The following is a 15,608-nucleotide window of genomic DNA, read 5'->3' on the forward strand; positions in this document are numbered from 1 at the left end:
TTCACTTGGCAACTACTTATTGAATGTCCAGAAGCATTGAGGACTGGGTTTCTGCCCTCTCGGGGCTCTCTGGTCTATTCAGGGACACTCTGGCTGAGCAAATGTGTCACACATTTACTTATAATGGCATGTAACAGGTCAGGGTCCTCATCTGCTAAATAGGGTCAATAATGAGACCTACCACATGGGGCTATGGTGAGGACTGAGAAAATATGCACACCAACTGGCTGCTACAGTGACTGGCACAGGGTAAGCCCTTTGGCTCTCATTTCCTAGGAGCATGGCAAGGGAACAACTAGGTGTCTGGAAGAGGCGGATGAGGTCTGAGAGGAGCAATGTGAGTTTTAAAAGATGAGTAGGTGTTCATTAAGTAGAGACATCAGGGGATGAGCATTCCAGGCAAAGGGAGCTGTGTGCAAAGGCTCGGATATAGGAAAGACACGGTAAGTTCTGGAGTTTGCAGGGTGGGAGGATACAGTACCTAGGGAGAAAGGGAAAATGCTGGCAAACTCCCCAGTGGGCAAAGCCCCACAGAGGAGGTGACATTTTGACTTTCTCATCTTGAAGGATGAATAGGAGTTTGCCAGGCGAAGAAGAGGAAAGAACAGTCTGGTGGTGGGAAGACCATATACACAAGCACAAAGTTGCACATGTATATGAAGTATTTGGGAGATGGCGCATTGTGGCTGGAGCTCTGCATTCAAGGATTCATCTCTCCCACTTGTTAGCCTCAGTGGCGTGTGAGCTTGCTTGGCAGACGGGCAGGGTGGACACCGACGTCAGACGGGAGGGATTCGGTGGGGAATAGAAGCAGTACATGTGCCCCAAAGGGGAGAGGAACTGGGAGGACAGTCTCATGTCTGTCTCAGAGGCTTATGCACAGCACAGCCTCTGCATACTGGCAACTGAGCCCTGAGGAAAGGGCTACAAGTGGAAGCTGAAGGGCTTGTTCCACTGAAAAACTCCAGGAGTCTCCGAGGCACAAGACCCTGCTTTGTTCCACTTAATATGCACCAAAGAATTCTGTGTGAACTGGTTTAATATAAAGTGGCAACATGAAACACTGAGAATGTGGAGGGAGCAGGGTGTTCTCTCCACTCATGCCCAGGATATGGTGCCTCTGGGGGACACTGAAGAGTGCAGAGCACAGCATCACGGTGGCTCCGGCAGGCCAGCAGGAGCCCCCACTGGCTATGTCACGGCTGGCAGTGAGGGGGACCGCCAGGAGCTGGGCAGCTGGAGAGGCTGTACAGGGCCATTCTTCCTAGTGGTACCCATCACAGAGGGGCAGAGCAAGAAAGGAATAAAAGGGGGAATAACATGTGGCAGCCGGCATGGCTTGTCCTTGAGCCCATGTGAGATGATCTTTGGGGTGTCCTGGGAATCACTAGGGGGTGCAGACTGCAGAAAGGAAAAGATCTGCAAGAGCAGATAAGGGCACAAGCCAACAAACGTGCACTGCATTTAGGAGACCAAATTGACAGGACTCAGTGAAATGTGGGTGTGGGTGATCAGGGAAAGGGAAGACTGCCCAACGGAGCCAAGGCGTGTCTTTTGAGTTAAGCATGGTTCCCCCAATGAAGGTGGAGTAATATTGGGATTTATAGCCCGCCATTCCAGAAGAAAGTATGCAGGGTAAAAAGGGGCACCAAACTAACAAAGATGAGGGGAACTAGGTAAAACTAATTCACAGTATGTGGTTGGCAACCAAAGGCCAAACTTCTATCCAGATTGTGGGTCAGGAATACTGAGTTTCCAGGGCTCACCATGGGGACATGCCTTCTCCTGCACCTCACACACAAATTAGCCCCCTTCCCCCCTTATCTTCAATCTTTTCCTTTCTATAAGATCCCTCCCTTAAGTATTCAGGCATGGTCAACTATTTCCCATAATTAAGACAAGACTGTCCTTGGCCCTCATATCCTCTCCAGCTACGTGCTTCACCTTATCACTCCTTTCTCTGTAGTTGAGCTTCTCCAAAGAGATGTCTGTAACTGTTGTCTCCAATTCCTCTGCTTCCCGCTTGCTTCTGGCCTCTGCTCCTATCACTACCCCAACACATTACCAATGACTTCTGTATTGCTAACCCCTATGCACACTTTTCTGTCCTTTAATTGTTTGACATTTTAGCCATCTCCTATCTTCTGTGATAACACAAATCTAGATGGTATCAGGAGGGGTTTGAGGGAATTTGGTTTGGATCAGCCTATGTGACAGACTCTTACGCTGCTCCCCATGCTAATGTGCCACTGAGGAGCAGACCAAACTGAGGCCCTCTTGAAACCCCCATCAATGAATGGCCTTCTGTCCCCAATCTCTTAAATGTCCTAGCCAAAAGGGGAGCCAGAACTCAATGGCCATTCTCAGTGCCATGTCATTCTTGAGCATCCATGGTTGCAAATGAATGCTCACTGATTACTCCACATGCACTTATTTCCATTTTATCGTCGGGGAAACTGACAGAGCCGATAAGTGCAGAGCAGGGATTAAAAACCCAGGCAGTCTGACAGCAAAAGTCCCACTTTAAGAGTGGGACCACAAAGCTACAGTGTGAGAGGAATGCCAAGTGGCGTGTGAAACAGGCAGGCCCACCCATCACCTGGTACCCAGTCCAAGTTCAGCACTGATCCGACGGCCAAATACACAGCAGCACTGCACCTGATTTTTCAAAATTAGCCTTTTTATTAACTTAAAAATCCAGAAATACAGTGACTACATAAATAAGTACCATATTTAGGTACATGTCCTGTGAGAAGAGTGAAAGGGTAATTACTTCTTTACGTGAGTTAACTATAAAATGGCTACAGCTGCTAAATGATGCTTATGGTCTTTGTTGTTCCAAGTGTTTATGATACAAATAAATACACAAGAAGAACCACATCCATTCCTCTCTACTAACTACAGGTGGCTTGGCCTCTTCTTCCTGCGGCCTAGGCCTATACAACACCAACCACCGGCGGGTGTCTGTGCTGGCCTAGCGCGGCGCCCCAGCTCCTGCCTCACACAGCGGTTTGTAAGGGTGTGTCCCAGCTCCTGGGGGCAAGAGTCTATCTAGGGAAGCTCTCTGGGTGTTCCCTTAAGGTTGAGTTTTCAGAGAACACCTGGGTGGGAAGGCTTTGGAGTGAGTCATCAGGAGGGGAAATTACCACTTTGCTTCAGGATCCCGTTCCTTGTTTCCACCCTATGGAAATACTGCCACCTCTGGGAGGCAGGCAGCAGCTTCTTAACACCTTTCCTGCAATAATGCTCTGTGGCCTTTCAGCCCGGATGTCCTACCTCTCTTTCCTGAGGAGGAGGTGTGTGAGAGGGGCTGGTGGGACGCTCATTCATGAAGGCCTGGACACAGGGCCTGTATCTTTTATCAGAACAGACTCCTTTATGCTAGATTGCCGCAAAGACTGGACCCTTTTACATTTTTCTCTATTGGTATTAAATACTCTAAGGAAAAACATGTTCCTCTCACCTATGGTCATGGAGTAGGAAATATGAGATTTCTGGGTCCTTAATATTTCTAAGTACTCACTAGAGTTCATTCATGCCCCTCAGAGGCAACAGATATAGAAGGCAGGCTTGAGATCCTTGCTGTGGAGAATTTATAGTTTTTCCCACAAAGATGATTTCTAAAGCCAGGTCTCAGAATAATTTCTGCTCTGGTATTGGGCTGCAAATTGACATTTTCAGAGCAGCCTTCTGTAAGATCCATGATTCAAGCCCATGCTTGGTGATGAGATGAGGATGGGAGGAAGGTTTAGAGGATAAAGACCTTTGTCAGAATTCCTATCTCCCCAAATGAGCACTAATTCTCCTAACTAAAGAGTCAACATTCAGAGAAGCTCGTAAAGATGATCTGTTTTGCAAAGTAAAAATCAGCTCCTGTAATTGGAGAAGGGAAACTGCCCTTTTAAGGAGCTTCTAGAATTCAATATTAAACCTGTATTTTTGGACTGAAGAACTATGGCCTCAAGAAAATGAATGAGTATTGAGCTGTGAATTGGTGAGTTTTATTGACTTGAAAACACAGAGATGGACTTGCTGAGTTCTATCAGCTCCTTTCATCAAGAATTATTTTGTCTAATATGGACTTAATTTCTGAAAATCTTCCCCAATTCCAACTTCTTTATGGAGGCCCCACAGGTTCATGGAGAAAAGAAAAAGTCATATCATTAGGGAAAAGCTATTTACTGCTTCAAACTGAATGTGACCATGAAATGGTGTTCTTATTCTTCACCCTGCCACCATAGCCAGTGACCTCAACCACCACCCCACTGACCTGAGGACAGACAGAGCCCTCTGCTCACAATTCCTTATTCATCCTCCTGGATATCCACAACCTCCAAGCTACTTGGGAGCCAGGCAATGGAAAGGAAGGGAGAATGTATATTAGCCTTGCCTCAGAATGAAGGTTGTAGTTTAGTGTGTGTGTGTGTGTGTGTGTGCATGTCCGTGTATGTGAGGATGGGGAATTCATTTTTGTAAAAAACACAAGACATTCTAAAATGTGAAGATTACACTTTCATCCAAGTATTTTCTCTGTACTATAGAACTCCTACTAAGCAATTCCCTCCTCCTTCTTTCACTGGAATGACTTTCCAGATAGAGACCCTGGGGTTCTGTTTCCTCTTTAACCTGTAAAGAAATGTGATTCTCCCAGAAACTAGAGTGCTGTGGTGGTGTTCTATCCCTCTTCCTCCCATGAATAATTCAAGACTCTTCTAGTCTTTTTGGAGGAGATGTTTAAGGGCTGACACACCACTCCACATAAAGGAGCGAGTGATGCTGTGCATGGCGTGAATAATTAACTGTGTTGGAATTTGGGGTTTTAGGGTACTGTTGACTTAAGCAAAATAATCCTGCAGTCCAGCTGCAGCTTGAGTTTTCTTGCTTTACCCTATCCAATACTGTCTGTCTCATCTAACAGTGGCCCTTTTCAGACCTTTCCAGGTATAAAACCTTGACCAAATCTTCAAGCTCTGTTCTGCACACACGACTTGAACACATCTGGCTGATCTGAGCTTCTCCTTCGGTGAATATCTTCCACTGGCCTAAAAGGCAAACACAAAGTGGCCCGGAGATGTAAGAGGAGACCACAGCCAGTCACGAGTTTAAGCAATACACCCCCCATGCTTACCACTCACTCCCGGACCCACCAGGGAAGCTGGAATACAAATGTCAGGTGGTTTTGGCAAAATAGTCCCTAAAACACTTTTCTGGGGACAGATAGGAAAATGGGCCATGGAGTTTTCCTTTCAACACACAGCATGTGTAAGAATACCAAGAATAATATGTAACTGCCTCAAGTGTAAAAGCTAAGTATTATTCTTGCAATTTTTACAGTATATTTAGCACTTGCAAAATGCTCCACTATCAGGTTGTTAGCTGTTTAGGTGGCTCACTTGGCACCAGGTTGAATAAGGCATTTTGGAAAACAGTACCTGGGTGTTACTGAGGCTTTGCTTTCTTTGGGGGGCCCTTATATCAGTTTGGGCTACTTGATTATTTACTGTTCTTTTCTCTATTCCTGCCGCCCTTTGTTAGAAACTGCTCACCTCCATTTTCTCCCATGCACACATGCTGTCTTTACCCCCTCTTCAGAATCCCTCAGTCCCCTCCTATGGCTCCCTAGAGAATTCCATTCTCATATCCCCTATGTGATCCCTTTCTACTCAGGCTGGATCCCTTCCATTTCCTGTTTTCTCCTCGCCCTCCATGGAACTGTCTACACCTCCAGCGCGTCCTTACCGACTTGCCTATTTCCCATTCTGTCAGGCTCATTGGTCAAACATTCTTGAGTGGATGCTCTGTGCTCAGCACCAGAAGCCCCCCTATGTCTCATCCCTGGACCATCTCATTTCTAACATTCCTGGTGCTTGAGTGACGAGATCTTCCTTTCCCTGCTATGGTCCTGCCCTATCAAATAGCCTTCACAACAAACTGCCCACCGTGGATATCCTCTTCAGTCTTTTAATCCTGCTTTCATGGTGTTGAAACCCAGAGAACTCCTAGTCCAAGGTCAGCAAGCTCCTCTTAATCTAGAACCTATTTTGAACATCTTCCCTTTCCCTAGCCACATAAGAACATGGCTCTCATCCTTACAGACTCAATTTCTCTGTTCCTTTCCCCCTTGGATTTTCCCTATTCTCTCAGACTTGATGGGAAAGGAGAGAACGCTCAAGGAAGGAACCAGCTTTTGTGAAAGCCTTAGTGTGTGCAAGGATCTGCTAGGCATATTGTATAAAGGGGTCAGGATTGTTCTTCTTTGTCCCTAGGTGACCCTGCAGGATCATCTCCTTACCTACTTCCTTCAGTCTCACAGATAGGGGCACACACCATCTCCTTCGTTATACACCCCAAGTCTTTTCTGTTACAGGCAGTTTAAATCATCCTTCCCTGTTTTCTCCCAGTGCCTTGCTCACAGGATGAACAAAAAACATGTTCTTTGAAATTAACTGGTAATTTCAAAAGTCACATCACTGATCCTGGGATCCTAGGCTGCCTCCTTTACTCCTAACTCCCATGTGAGGACTCCCAGCTCCTCCATTTGAATTCTCCCATCCAGTTTATGGTCTTATCAGTCACCAGCAGAATAATCAAGTGACTTCATCAGCCCGATTTCCGGCAGCCTATTATTGGATAACTGCTCCAATGGCCTTTAAGCATCTTAATCTAAACATGCTCTAAGTGAAATTCATTTTCTTTTCACCAATACCTGCTTATTCTCCAGAGTTTTCCATTGGGGAATGGCATTACCACTCACCCAGTCCATAAAGTTCTTATTGGAGTCATTCCAAGCTCATTTATCTCTTCCATTACATTCCAGTTCCCTCTTTGATAATGATCTTGATGATTTGACCCCAGAGATGTCCCTCACAGTGACCTCTCCTTCCCTGTCTAACCGACCTAACACAGTTAATTCAGACCATCACCGGCTCTCTCACTGATAGTCCACCCTCCACCCTGCATACCAAGTACTTCTTACTAAAAAACAGATCTGAATGCTTCATTTACTTGCTCAGAAATCTACCCTGAAGTTCTCTGGTCTGGAGAACAAGTTCAACTTCTTAGCATGGCGTATTGGGTTCTTCAGAATATGGCTTTGTCAAAGTAGGTGCTTAATAAATCCACCTGACAGTTAAGAGACATCTTCCCAAAGCACCATTTTGCTATTACTGCACTTTAAGTTTGCAGCAAGTACCAATGCTACTGGCCTTATATCTTATCTTCTCGCTGGCTCCTTCTGGGCCCCCTGACTACTTCCTACCTACAACTCTTCTCAACTTCCAGTGTACCCTATGTGGCCTTTGTAATTGCTCCTCACCTACCCCCGCATTTCTTGTTTGCTCCTGTCTGAGTCTTCTCTTAGGCTGCACCCTCTGCCTGGACTGATTTCCTGACCTGCTGCCCAGTCACACCCTTGTCTTTCAAAACACACCCCCTCCCCGAAGCCTTCCTGGACTAAGCCCACCTGACTCTCATCTCATTGTTCTTTGCAGATCTCCCTGAGCACTTAGGTATTTAACTCTTCAGAACTATACTAAGTCACAGTGAAGGCATTTTCAAGTTCTGTCTCGCCCATTACAATTCTCTGTGGATAAAAATTCTGTGTCTTTTATTCCTTCCGGAGTGTCCCCACCCCCAGTGTCTAGTAGCATCTAGTTCCTCGGCTCCATCTAGCGTAGAAAGTGGGAGAGCTGCAAGTATGCGTGAGCACCTGAATGCCTTTAAAGAAACATGACCACCCAGGGGCAGTTCCATAGAGTCACCCAGAGCTTTGATACAACAAGGGCATTGATATGCATTCATTTTTTACTCTGTCTCTCAGCCCCACCACCAGAGGACATAGCCTTCCGGATGTGAAGTCTCCACAAATATACAAGACCTGGAATCTTGTGAGCTGTCTCTGACCCTCTTGAGACTCTGGGGTTAGCAGTTTCACTAAAGATATTCAGGAAACCTTGAACCTGAGGTAGCTTATGCTGGCTACCTCTGGATTTGTATTCACCAGGTTCAGGTTTTTTGTTCATAGACACCCCATCCACTGCTAAGTCACCTGGAGGAGACAGAACAGCCTCTGATGTTGGTACCGAGGGCTGTTAATGTGCATGGATAACATGGAGGGACCTGATTTGGGGCTAGGCTACATTGAAAACTGGAGTTGTTTTCCAGGGAGGAGTAAAGAAAGAGAGGTACCACTTACTCAGGGTTGTCCTAGTCACCAGCTTGAAGTGATGGAGCTCCTCAAACATCCTCTTGGAGATCTTCTCAATATGGAAATGCTGGAGAATGCCTGGGGCCAAGCAAGAAGTGGGGCAGGTGGTCAGGTGCTCTCTACCTGGAACCCCCCTCCACTTTTTCCACCTGGGCTGAGCATATCCTCTCATAACTGGGGCTTAGGAGTATGGAGCTGGGCTGTGTAATGTGCTTAACCAGGAACTTGGATGGCTCAAGGGTTATAATCAACTCCATCTGTTTCCTTGGCTCCTTGGCCTCCCCTTGGTTCTCCAGAGGATGGAGATAAGGGAGACAGCGCTGCAGAGCAAGGGACTCCCTTCTAGGGAGAGCCTCATGGAATTAAGCATGGGTGCTGCTTGGAGCTTCTACAGCCAAAGGCAGTACTGGAAATTCTGTGCTTGCCCCAAGTCCGGGCACACCATGCCCTTGCCAAACCACTGGGCTGCCCTCCTGGCTAAGCAGTGAGAGCCAGCAGTGGGCTGCAGACAGGCTGTGGAAATGGAGAAGCTGTTCCTGTTCTTGAACTCATGGAAGAGCATATTTTTCTTTGGGAAATATTTGTGGCTCCTTTAGTTTAATGGGGGGAGTTAAAACAAAAGGGCTCCCATAGACTGAACTTTGCCTGACTAGCCTTTGTCAGAATCACATGGAAAGAGCTGAAATCTGCCTTGCAGGTAAAGAGCACCATGTCACCAGCCCACTTAAACAACTCCCAAGAGGTCTATAAGGAGCAATGCAGATGAGGCCTGGGGTTTTCTCTGCTCACCAAGCAAACATGTTGACTGCCTAGCACAATGAACAGGAGGTTATTCAGATGCTACACAAGCAAGTTGAAAACATCCACACACCTTTGTGGGGTGAGATGTGGGGCGACAAACAGAGGGCCCACTGCTAGGAAAGCCAACAGAACAGTGCTTAGGCCTAGATGGCCAGTCACAGAGGAGCTAGGGAGTTAGAGATGGAAAATCGACACTCCTAGGTAGAAAGCACAAGCATACGTGGATGAGAATGTGTGTGTGCTCTAGCATATTTTTAACAGGTAGGGAGAGGAGCTTGTCCTTTTGGGAAAGAAAGATGGTTGTGAAAAGGGAAAGAAGCCCTCACAAGAACTAGAGCAGTTGCTTCTCCGAGGATGGTCTGAGTGCCACCTGCTTAGAATCACCTGGCTATGGCCGTGTGTCACATGTTGAGCCCCTCCCCAAGACCTACTGAATTCACTTCTCTTGGATGCAGTCAGGAAGCTGTGCTTTACTTTAAAGCCACTCCTCGTATGGTGCCGAAGCATATGAAAACCTGAACACTCTGGAGCCTTCCACGGGAGCCAGTCCACAAAGGATGCACATCACTTCCTCTGCGCTTGGATCTCTAGAAAACCTGACCAGACTAGATCAGCCCAAGTCTTGTATCTCTGGGAGGGTTTGTATAGCTGTAGGATCACAATGAACACACGGTGGCTTGCTGTGGTAGGCAGTGAGAGTAATCAGAGAGAGAACTGGACGTCAGGACTGGGACTGTTTCTCCAGTGAGACTGTATGATCTTCTTGAGGGCATGTTTTAAATTTGTCCTGCCCCAGAGGACACAGCATGATTTGAGAGACTTGGCTTTGCACCGAATGACTGGATTTTCATGTTCAGGGAGCTCTGTATGGTAAAGGATGGTAGACCACCATCAGAAAGGATGGCTTGGGAGTTTCCAATGCTGGCTGCACAGCAGAATCACCTGAGGAGCTTTAAGAAAAACACTTTGGCCCAGGCTCCATTCCTGACCAACTGATCAGAACCTCTGGGGGTAGGCCCAGGCATCTGGTATTTTTAAAAACCTCTCCCAGATGATTCTGACGGGCAGCCAGGGTTGAAAACCACTCCTCCAGGCCTTTGGTGCTGTGAGAAAGTCAACAAACCCCAAGGGTCAAGACTTAACTTTTTTAGCCCTGGCCATGGTTAAAATTAAAAGCCATAATAACAACTATGGTAGTCATGTGTTAGTTTCTAAGCAATCAGGTAAAGTTCTGACCTGAACAGAGGAACAGGCTGAAGCAAAATGAAGGTGAGTCTTCCCCTCCTTCCCAGTGGGCCCCTTACCAAAAAGAAATAACAAGGAAGTAATGTTGTCTTGCTCACCCTTCCGAATGGTCCACACGTGGACCTCTACCTGAGGTGGTCTCTCCGTCTCCAGGGCTATTTTTCTGGTGGTCTCCCCATCCTCCATGAACACAGATTCATACACAGGCATTGTTTCTTCTCCACAAAAGTAGCCTTTGCTGTCAAAGCTTTGGCCTGGAAGCTCTTCTGGAATCAGGAAGCAAGCAGGGTTTTGTCACAGTTTTCCAAAAATTAGAAGCGACTTCTGCATTTATGTAGCTCATTATTTGTAAGACCTGATCTTTTATCAAAAGTGGGAAATCAACAAGAATATTCCTACAGGGAGAGAAATTCCCACATATTTCATTATTTCAGCTTAGGCTGCCCCTGTAACCATCACCAAGTAACAACGGAGCACATGACTCGGTTTAAGCCTGCGTGATGACAGAATCCATAGTTCCACAGAACACTGGCCCACAAACTAACCTGGATTCACCCACCACCATATGAGAGTTGGACCTGCATGAAGAGGAAGAATGTGGTGGCCAGGTACAAATCTCTTGGGCACTGAAGAGAACATAGGGTTTTCCATCCTGGGTCAGGATCATGGTGTGTCTAGCTCTGTTGCCAATAGAGACCCAGGGAATGGACTGACAGAGGGCCTCCGTTAACTTTCCTGACATCACTTAGGTATACTTAGAAAACATTTATGACACTCATTTATGTGCATATACTTGCCCAAAGGCTCTATCCAAATTGGCTTGACATTTCTGAATGCTCTTTGATTTGTTTGTAAGGGGAATGATAATACCGGATCAGCAGCAGGGCCAAAACCTAGATGTCAGATTAGTCATGTGTGTGCTGTGCCAAATGAATGGTTGGGAGAGACGCACAAAAAATTGGTGAAATCCTTCAACTATGGATCATTTAAAGTATAAATGAAACTGCTAGATTTCAGCTTCTAGGCATAAAAGTACCAGCTCCTTGATGCTCCCCATTCTGCTCCACCCTCCTCTTTCCTCAGCCCCCCTCCAGAAAATATTTCTTCTGGCTAGTAATCCATGAGCTAGGTTTGTTTGCTGGCCTTGTAATTGGCACCCTCCAGCTGTGTATTTAAAGTGTACACTCAAATCAGGAACCACAAAGGGAAGCTATGAACACCCTGAAAACTCTATGTGCAGGAGCTATCTCTAAGAAAATCTGATGACACCATTGAGGGCTGAGTGCTTGGGATCTGTGACTCTAATCAGGAAGACTCACTGTTAACCAGTAGGATGCCTTTGGCCCAAAGGCTGTAATCCAATGTGCTACTGCATGTCTCTTGCTGACCTGATTAGCTTTTCCACCCCATCACCCTCAGGACAGAGCCCAGGTCTTCTCTTCAAGATCCCTGGTTGGCTTACTCGGTTTGTAAATTACCCTAGAATCCAGCTTCCTTTCTCCTTTTACTCTTCTTTTTAGTTATTTAATTACTTGGTGGGCAAGTCTTTTTTGGTGATATGCTTAAGTAATGAAGGGATGTGTGCTAGCACTTAAACAGGTGGAGGGGAAAGGTAGCCACTGAGTAGATGGGGACCTCTATTATTTATAACCTTCAGTATGAGAGTTGAGTTCATTTGCTAAATTTTGCTTACCAGCTTCAGACCAGCTACAGCTATAACTGCCATATAAAATCCGTGATGACACTGGAAATACCTCTAATATGCTTCACGTCCTCCCAATGTCCTGAAGTGTTGCCCTGTACCACCACCCCTTCCTCTCCAAGAGATGTACTCACTGGAATGGCTCTACAAACAACGAAATCCGTTAGTGACTCAACCCTGGCTGGCACTTGAAAATATTAAGAATAAACAGAACTACCTACTCGGCAACATCCTCCTCATTCCATAGCCTCCTCCCTCAAGGTGCTTTCAGATCTCACCATGTTCACCTAGTTTCATTTCCTTCCAGGGCAGCATGCCATGCTTGAAGTCATTTCTGGCCATTCCCACATCCCATGAGAATGCTCCTGTCTTGAGCGCTCCAGAAATAAGAAATGGGGAAACTATTTCCCTATGGAAGTGGGGATGACTGATGAAGGAGATGTATTATCCCAGCCCAGGAAACTTTTAGACCTTAACAGTGGCTTTTTACGCTGTGACCCAGAAGGATGTGTAATTATGGCCCTTCCAGGTATCAGGTGGTATGGGTTGGTGTGCGGGAGTGAGAGGTGACAGAGGAAACTTCAGGAGGTGGAAGTCCGACACAACCCTGAAGGTGGCCACTGACAGGCAGGGCAAGGCCACCCTCTTCCATAGCAAAGGCAAGACAGAGAGCTGAAACTTGCATCCCTTATTTTGGCCCCAGTTTGTTGCTCGAGGAGCCTGCAGTCATCTCTTATAATGAAACTTTTGGCTGGATCATCAGGGAATTTTATGTATCCTTTTTCCCTTCTCAACATGAATAACTGAATTTACTGTTCATTTTTTCCACCGATCTTCTTCCCTCCTCCCTCTGTGCTCCTTGTTCTCTGTGTCATGTATTACTCTCTAAAAGTCTGGTGATGTTACAATCTTCTCATTTCTCCACCCTTCACATCGTTCAGGACTCTACTCAAGTATCACTTCCTCAGGGCAGCCTTCCCTGACCACTCTTTTCAAAGGGCCCCTTCACTATCACCCGATCCTGTCATCTTCATAGTACTCATCCCTACCTAGAATTGCCCTGTTGCTCTGAGTTCATTGTCTTTTTTGCCCTTCTAGAACGTAAGGACAGCGCCAGCATGTGGCCTTCATCTGTCTTGTTCACCTCTGTTCTCAGCGCTTGGAAGTGCCTCACACACAGATTGTACTTCCAGACTGAACTGCATGACTGAGTGCCCGCCCTCTGATGCCCTGCATTTTCTGAGTGTGTGCAGCAGGTGCCCGGGCCTCTGTGGATAGTGATACCTGTTAGGCCACGTGACAGGAGTCAGTTTGCAGCCCTGTATGGCTCACTGAAAGACAAGCACACAGAATGGATGGAAATGCTCCTTCAGTGTGCCCCAATATGCCCTCCATCTCCACACACCTGAGCAGAGTGGGAAAGCAGCCCTGCCAGAGAAACAGGCTGAGTCAATCAGGCTCTTAATATATTGCCAACTGGGATTCTGGAGGGCAATTTTTAAAATATTAACTTTTATTATTTTTTCTAATTTCAAAAATAATACACATTGTTGAAAATTTAGGGGGGAAAATGGATAAACAAAAAGAAGAAAATAAGAATTACCTGTAATGCAGTAACCCAAAGACAGCCCTTGTTAACATTTCTGCCATGTGCTCTTCCAGTCTTGTCTTTTTGTCTAAGTGTATTATAAGTGCTTTCTTTTTAAACTCAGAAGTGGGATCATGATACACATATTGCTTTGCAGCTTGCCGTTTGTACTTACTAAATACATTGCAAACATCTTTCCATGCCATTAAATCTTGGCATGTGATGATTTTCAATGGCTGTATGATATGCCACAGTACAGATGCGCCGTAATTTGTTTAACCATATTGGTGGACTGTCAGACAGCTTCCAATTTTCCACTGCTGTGAGCAGCATTGCAGCAAAACCCTTGTTTTTGCATATCTGTGTTTCTCTGATTACTTTCTTAAGATCTTAGGAGTGCAACTGCTTAGCCAAAGAGTATGAACATCAAGGTTTTAATAAATATTACCAACCTGAGAGGCCAGTTATTTAAGTGGCAATGCCTGTTCTGTATCCCGTTCTTACACCTTTTTGATTTGGTCACTTCTTATTGAATCTCCTGCATCAAGAAAATCCTAAGCACACAATGAAATGGGATTTGGTCGGAAGGTCTGAAACTCCAATTGGCATGTTATATAGTGGGAGGAGTTCTCTTCCTGGAGTAGTTTAGGTGACTGTTAGTCTTTGAAATTGTCGTGTTATCTTATGTGACTACAGGCGTTAGACCCTTGACCAAAGAGAAAATCGTGTTGGTGGAATTATTCCTAAATGACACTAAAGGGTTTGGGGATCCAGTGAGATCACAGACTAGGAAGTCATTACAGGTCATTGCAGCTGGGTGGCCCCCATGTCCATACCATCCTCAGAATGTGCTATCTCCCTACCCCTAATGAGTACAGTTCCTCATCAACTTAATGCCCCAGTTCTCTACTCCCAATCAGATAGCTTGTCCTTCCTATCCACACCCTGTCCCCTGTTCACTCTGGAAGATAAGGGTCATTACCTTAAGATTTTCTTTGTGCCATAAGTAAAGGCTTCTCAAACTTGAATGTGTACTGGAATCAATGGGGGATCTTGTTAAAATGCAGATTCTGATGCAGTAGGTCTGGGGTGAGACCAGAGAGTCTGCATTTCTAACTATCTTCCAGGTTCTGCTGGTCCACAAACCACACTTTCAGCAGCAAGACCATAAACCACCTTGGGCCTACAGCCTCGGTTCCCAAGCTTGTCAGCACATTTATATCACCTGGGGATCTTTTAAAACTCCAAAGCCCAGGTCATACCTCAGACCAACTGAATCATAATCTCTGGGGATGGGACACAGGTAGTTTTTAGAAGCTCCCTGGGAGATCCCAATGTGTAGACAAGCTCGGACCATTGGCCTACATGAAGATGCTCAAAAAACAGACATTGACTAAGTTCATGTTTGCCTGCTACTCACAGAATGTTCGCTTACCAATCCCATATTCTGTCAACTCCAGTACTACAGATTATATTTGTACCTGGCTCATGTGTTAAAACCACCATTTAAGTAATCAATTTGCTTTTTTAAAAAAATCAGTTAATATTTTCTACTGGCCTGGAAAAGAAAATAGGCTGGAAGTGTCTTGGGTTCCAAGCCTTGGTTTTATTATCTATTAGTGTGGCTCAGGGCAAGTCGCTCTCCTTTATACACTTCAGTTTTCTTATCTTTAATAGAGAAACCATAATATCATTATAGAATTATAGTGCTGGAAGGGAGCCTGGAGAAGAATTGTTCCAAACTTTTCATTGTACAGATGAGGCTGATGAAGGCCAGAACAGATCTGACACATTTCCAAGGTTACCCACAGCAATTCACATTAGGCCCAGAACCATTCTCCTTCCACCATACCTCACCTGTCTCACCCTGTCTCAAGAAGGTAATGGATGAGATTGTGCTTTGATGAGAAAAACAGTGATGTACATGAAAGGTTCTACTGTTCTTCCAGTAATCACCATAACTGACTTCTTCTATTATTATTTAGAAAAGCAAGGCTTTAGTTTGGCCCTTCAGGGTCTACGGGTCAAAGGTATAGACACAAGAAAATCCCCAGCCCATTTCTGAG

The 15,608-nt window shown here is 45.7% G+C and overlaps 1 protein-coding gene across 8 annotated transcripts in view; it reads right to left on the reverse strand.

The window, feature by feature from the left end:
- Positions 1–2,659: 2,659 nt before the first annotated feature.
- CHRDL1 (chordin like 1) overlaps positions 2,660–15,608 on the reverse strand; it is a 119,627-nt gene continuing 106,678 nt past the window's right edge. For 4 of the 8 annotated variants that reach the window (XM_057495221.1, XM_057495220.1, XM_036912645.2 and 1 more), the window contains 4 exons: positions 10,351–10,518; positions 8,195–8,284; positions 4,934–5,042; positions 2,660–4,115 (listed from right to left, as the gene is read on the reverse strand). In XM_057495221.1, coding sequence (XP_057351204.1) covers positions 4,043–4,115; positions 4,934–5,042; positions 8,195–8,284; positions 10,351–10,518 — 440 coding nt within the window. In that variant the 3' untranslated portion in view covers positions 2,660–4,042. Of the gene's footprint in view, positions 5,043–8,194; positions 8,285–10,350; positions 10,519–15,608 lie in introns of all 8 variants that reach the window. The other 4 variants (XM_036912650.2, XM_036912651.2, XM_036912648.2 and 1 more) reach the window with 1 other exon arrangement.

The sequence above is a fragment of the Manis pentadactyla genome, chromosome X (genome assembly GCF_030020395.1).
Source record: "Manis pentadactyla isolate mManPen7 chromosome X, mManPen7.hap1, whole genome shotgun sequence".
Taxonomy (NCBI): domain Eukaryota; kingdom Metazoa; phylum Chordata; class Mammalia; order Pholidota; family Manidae; genus Manis; species Manis pentadactyla.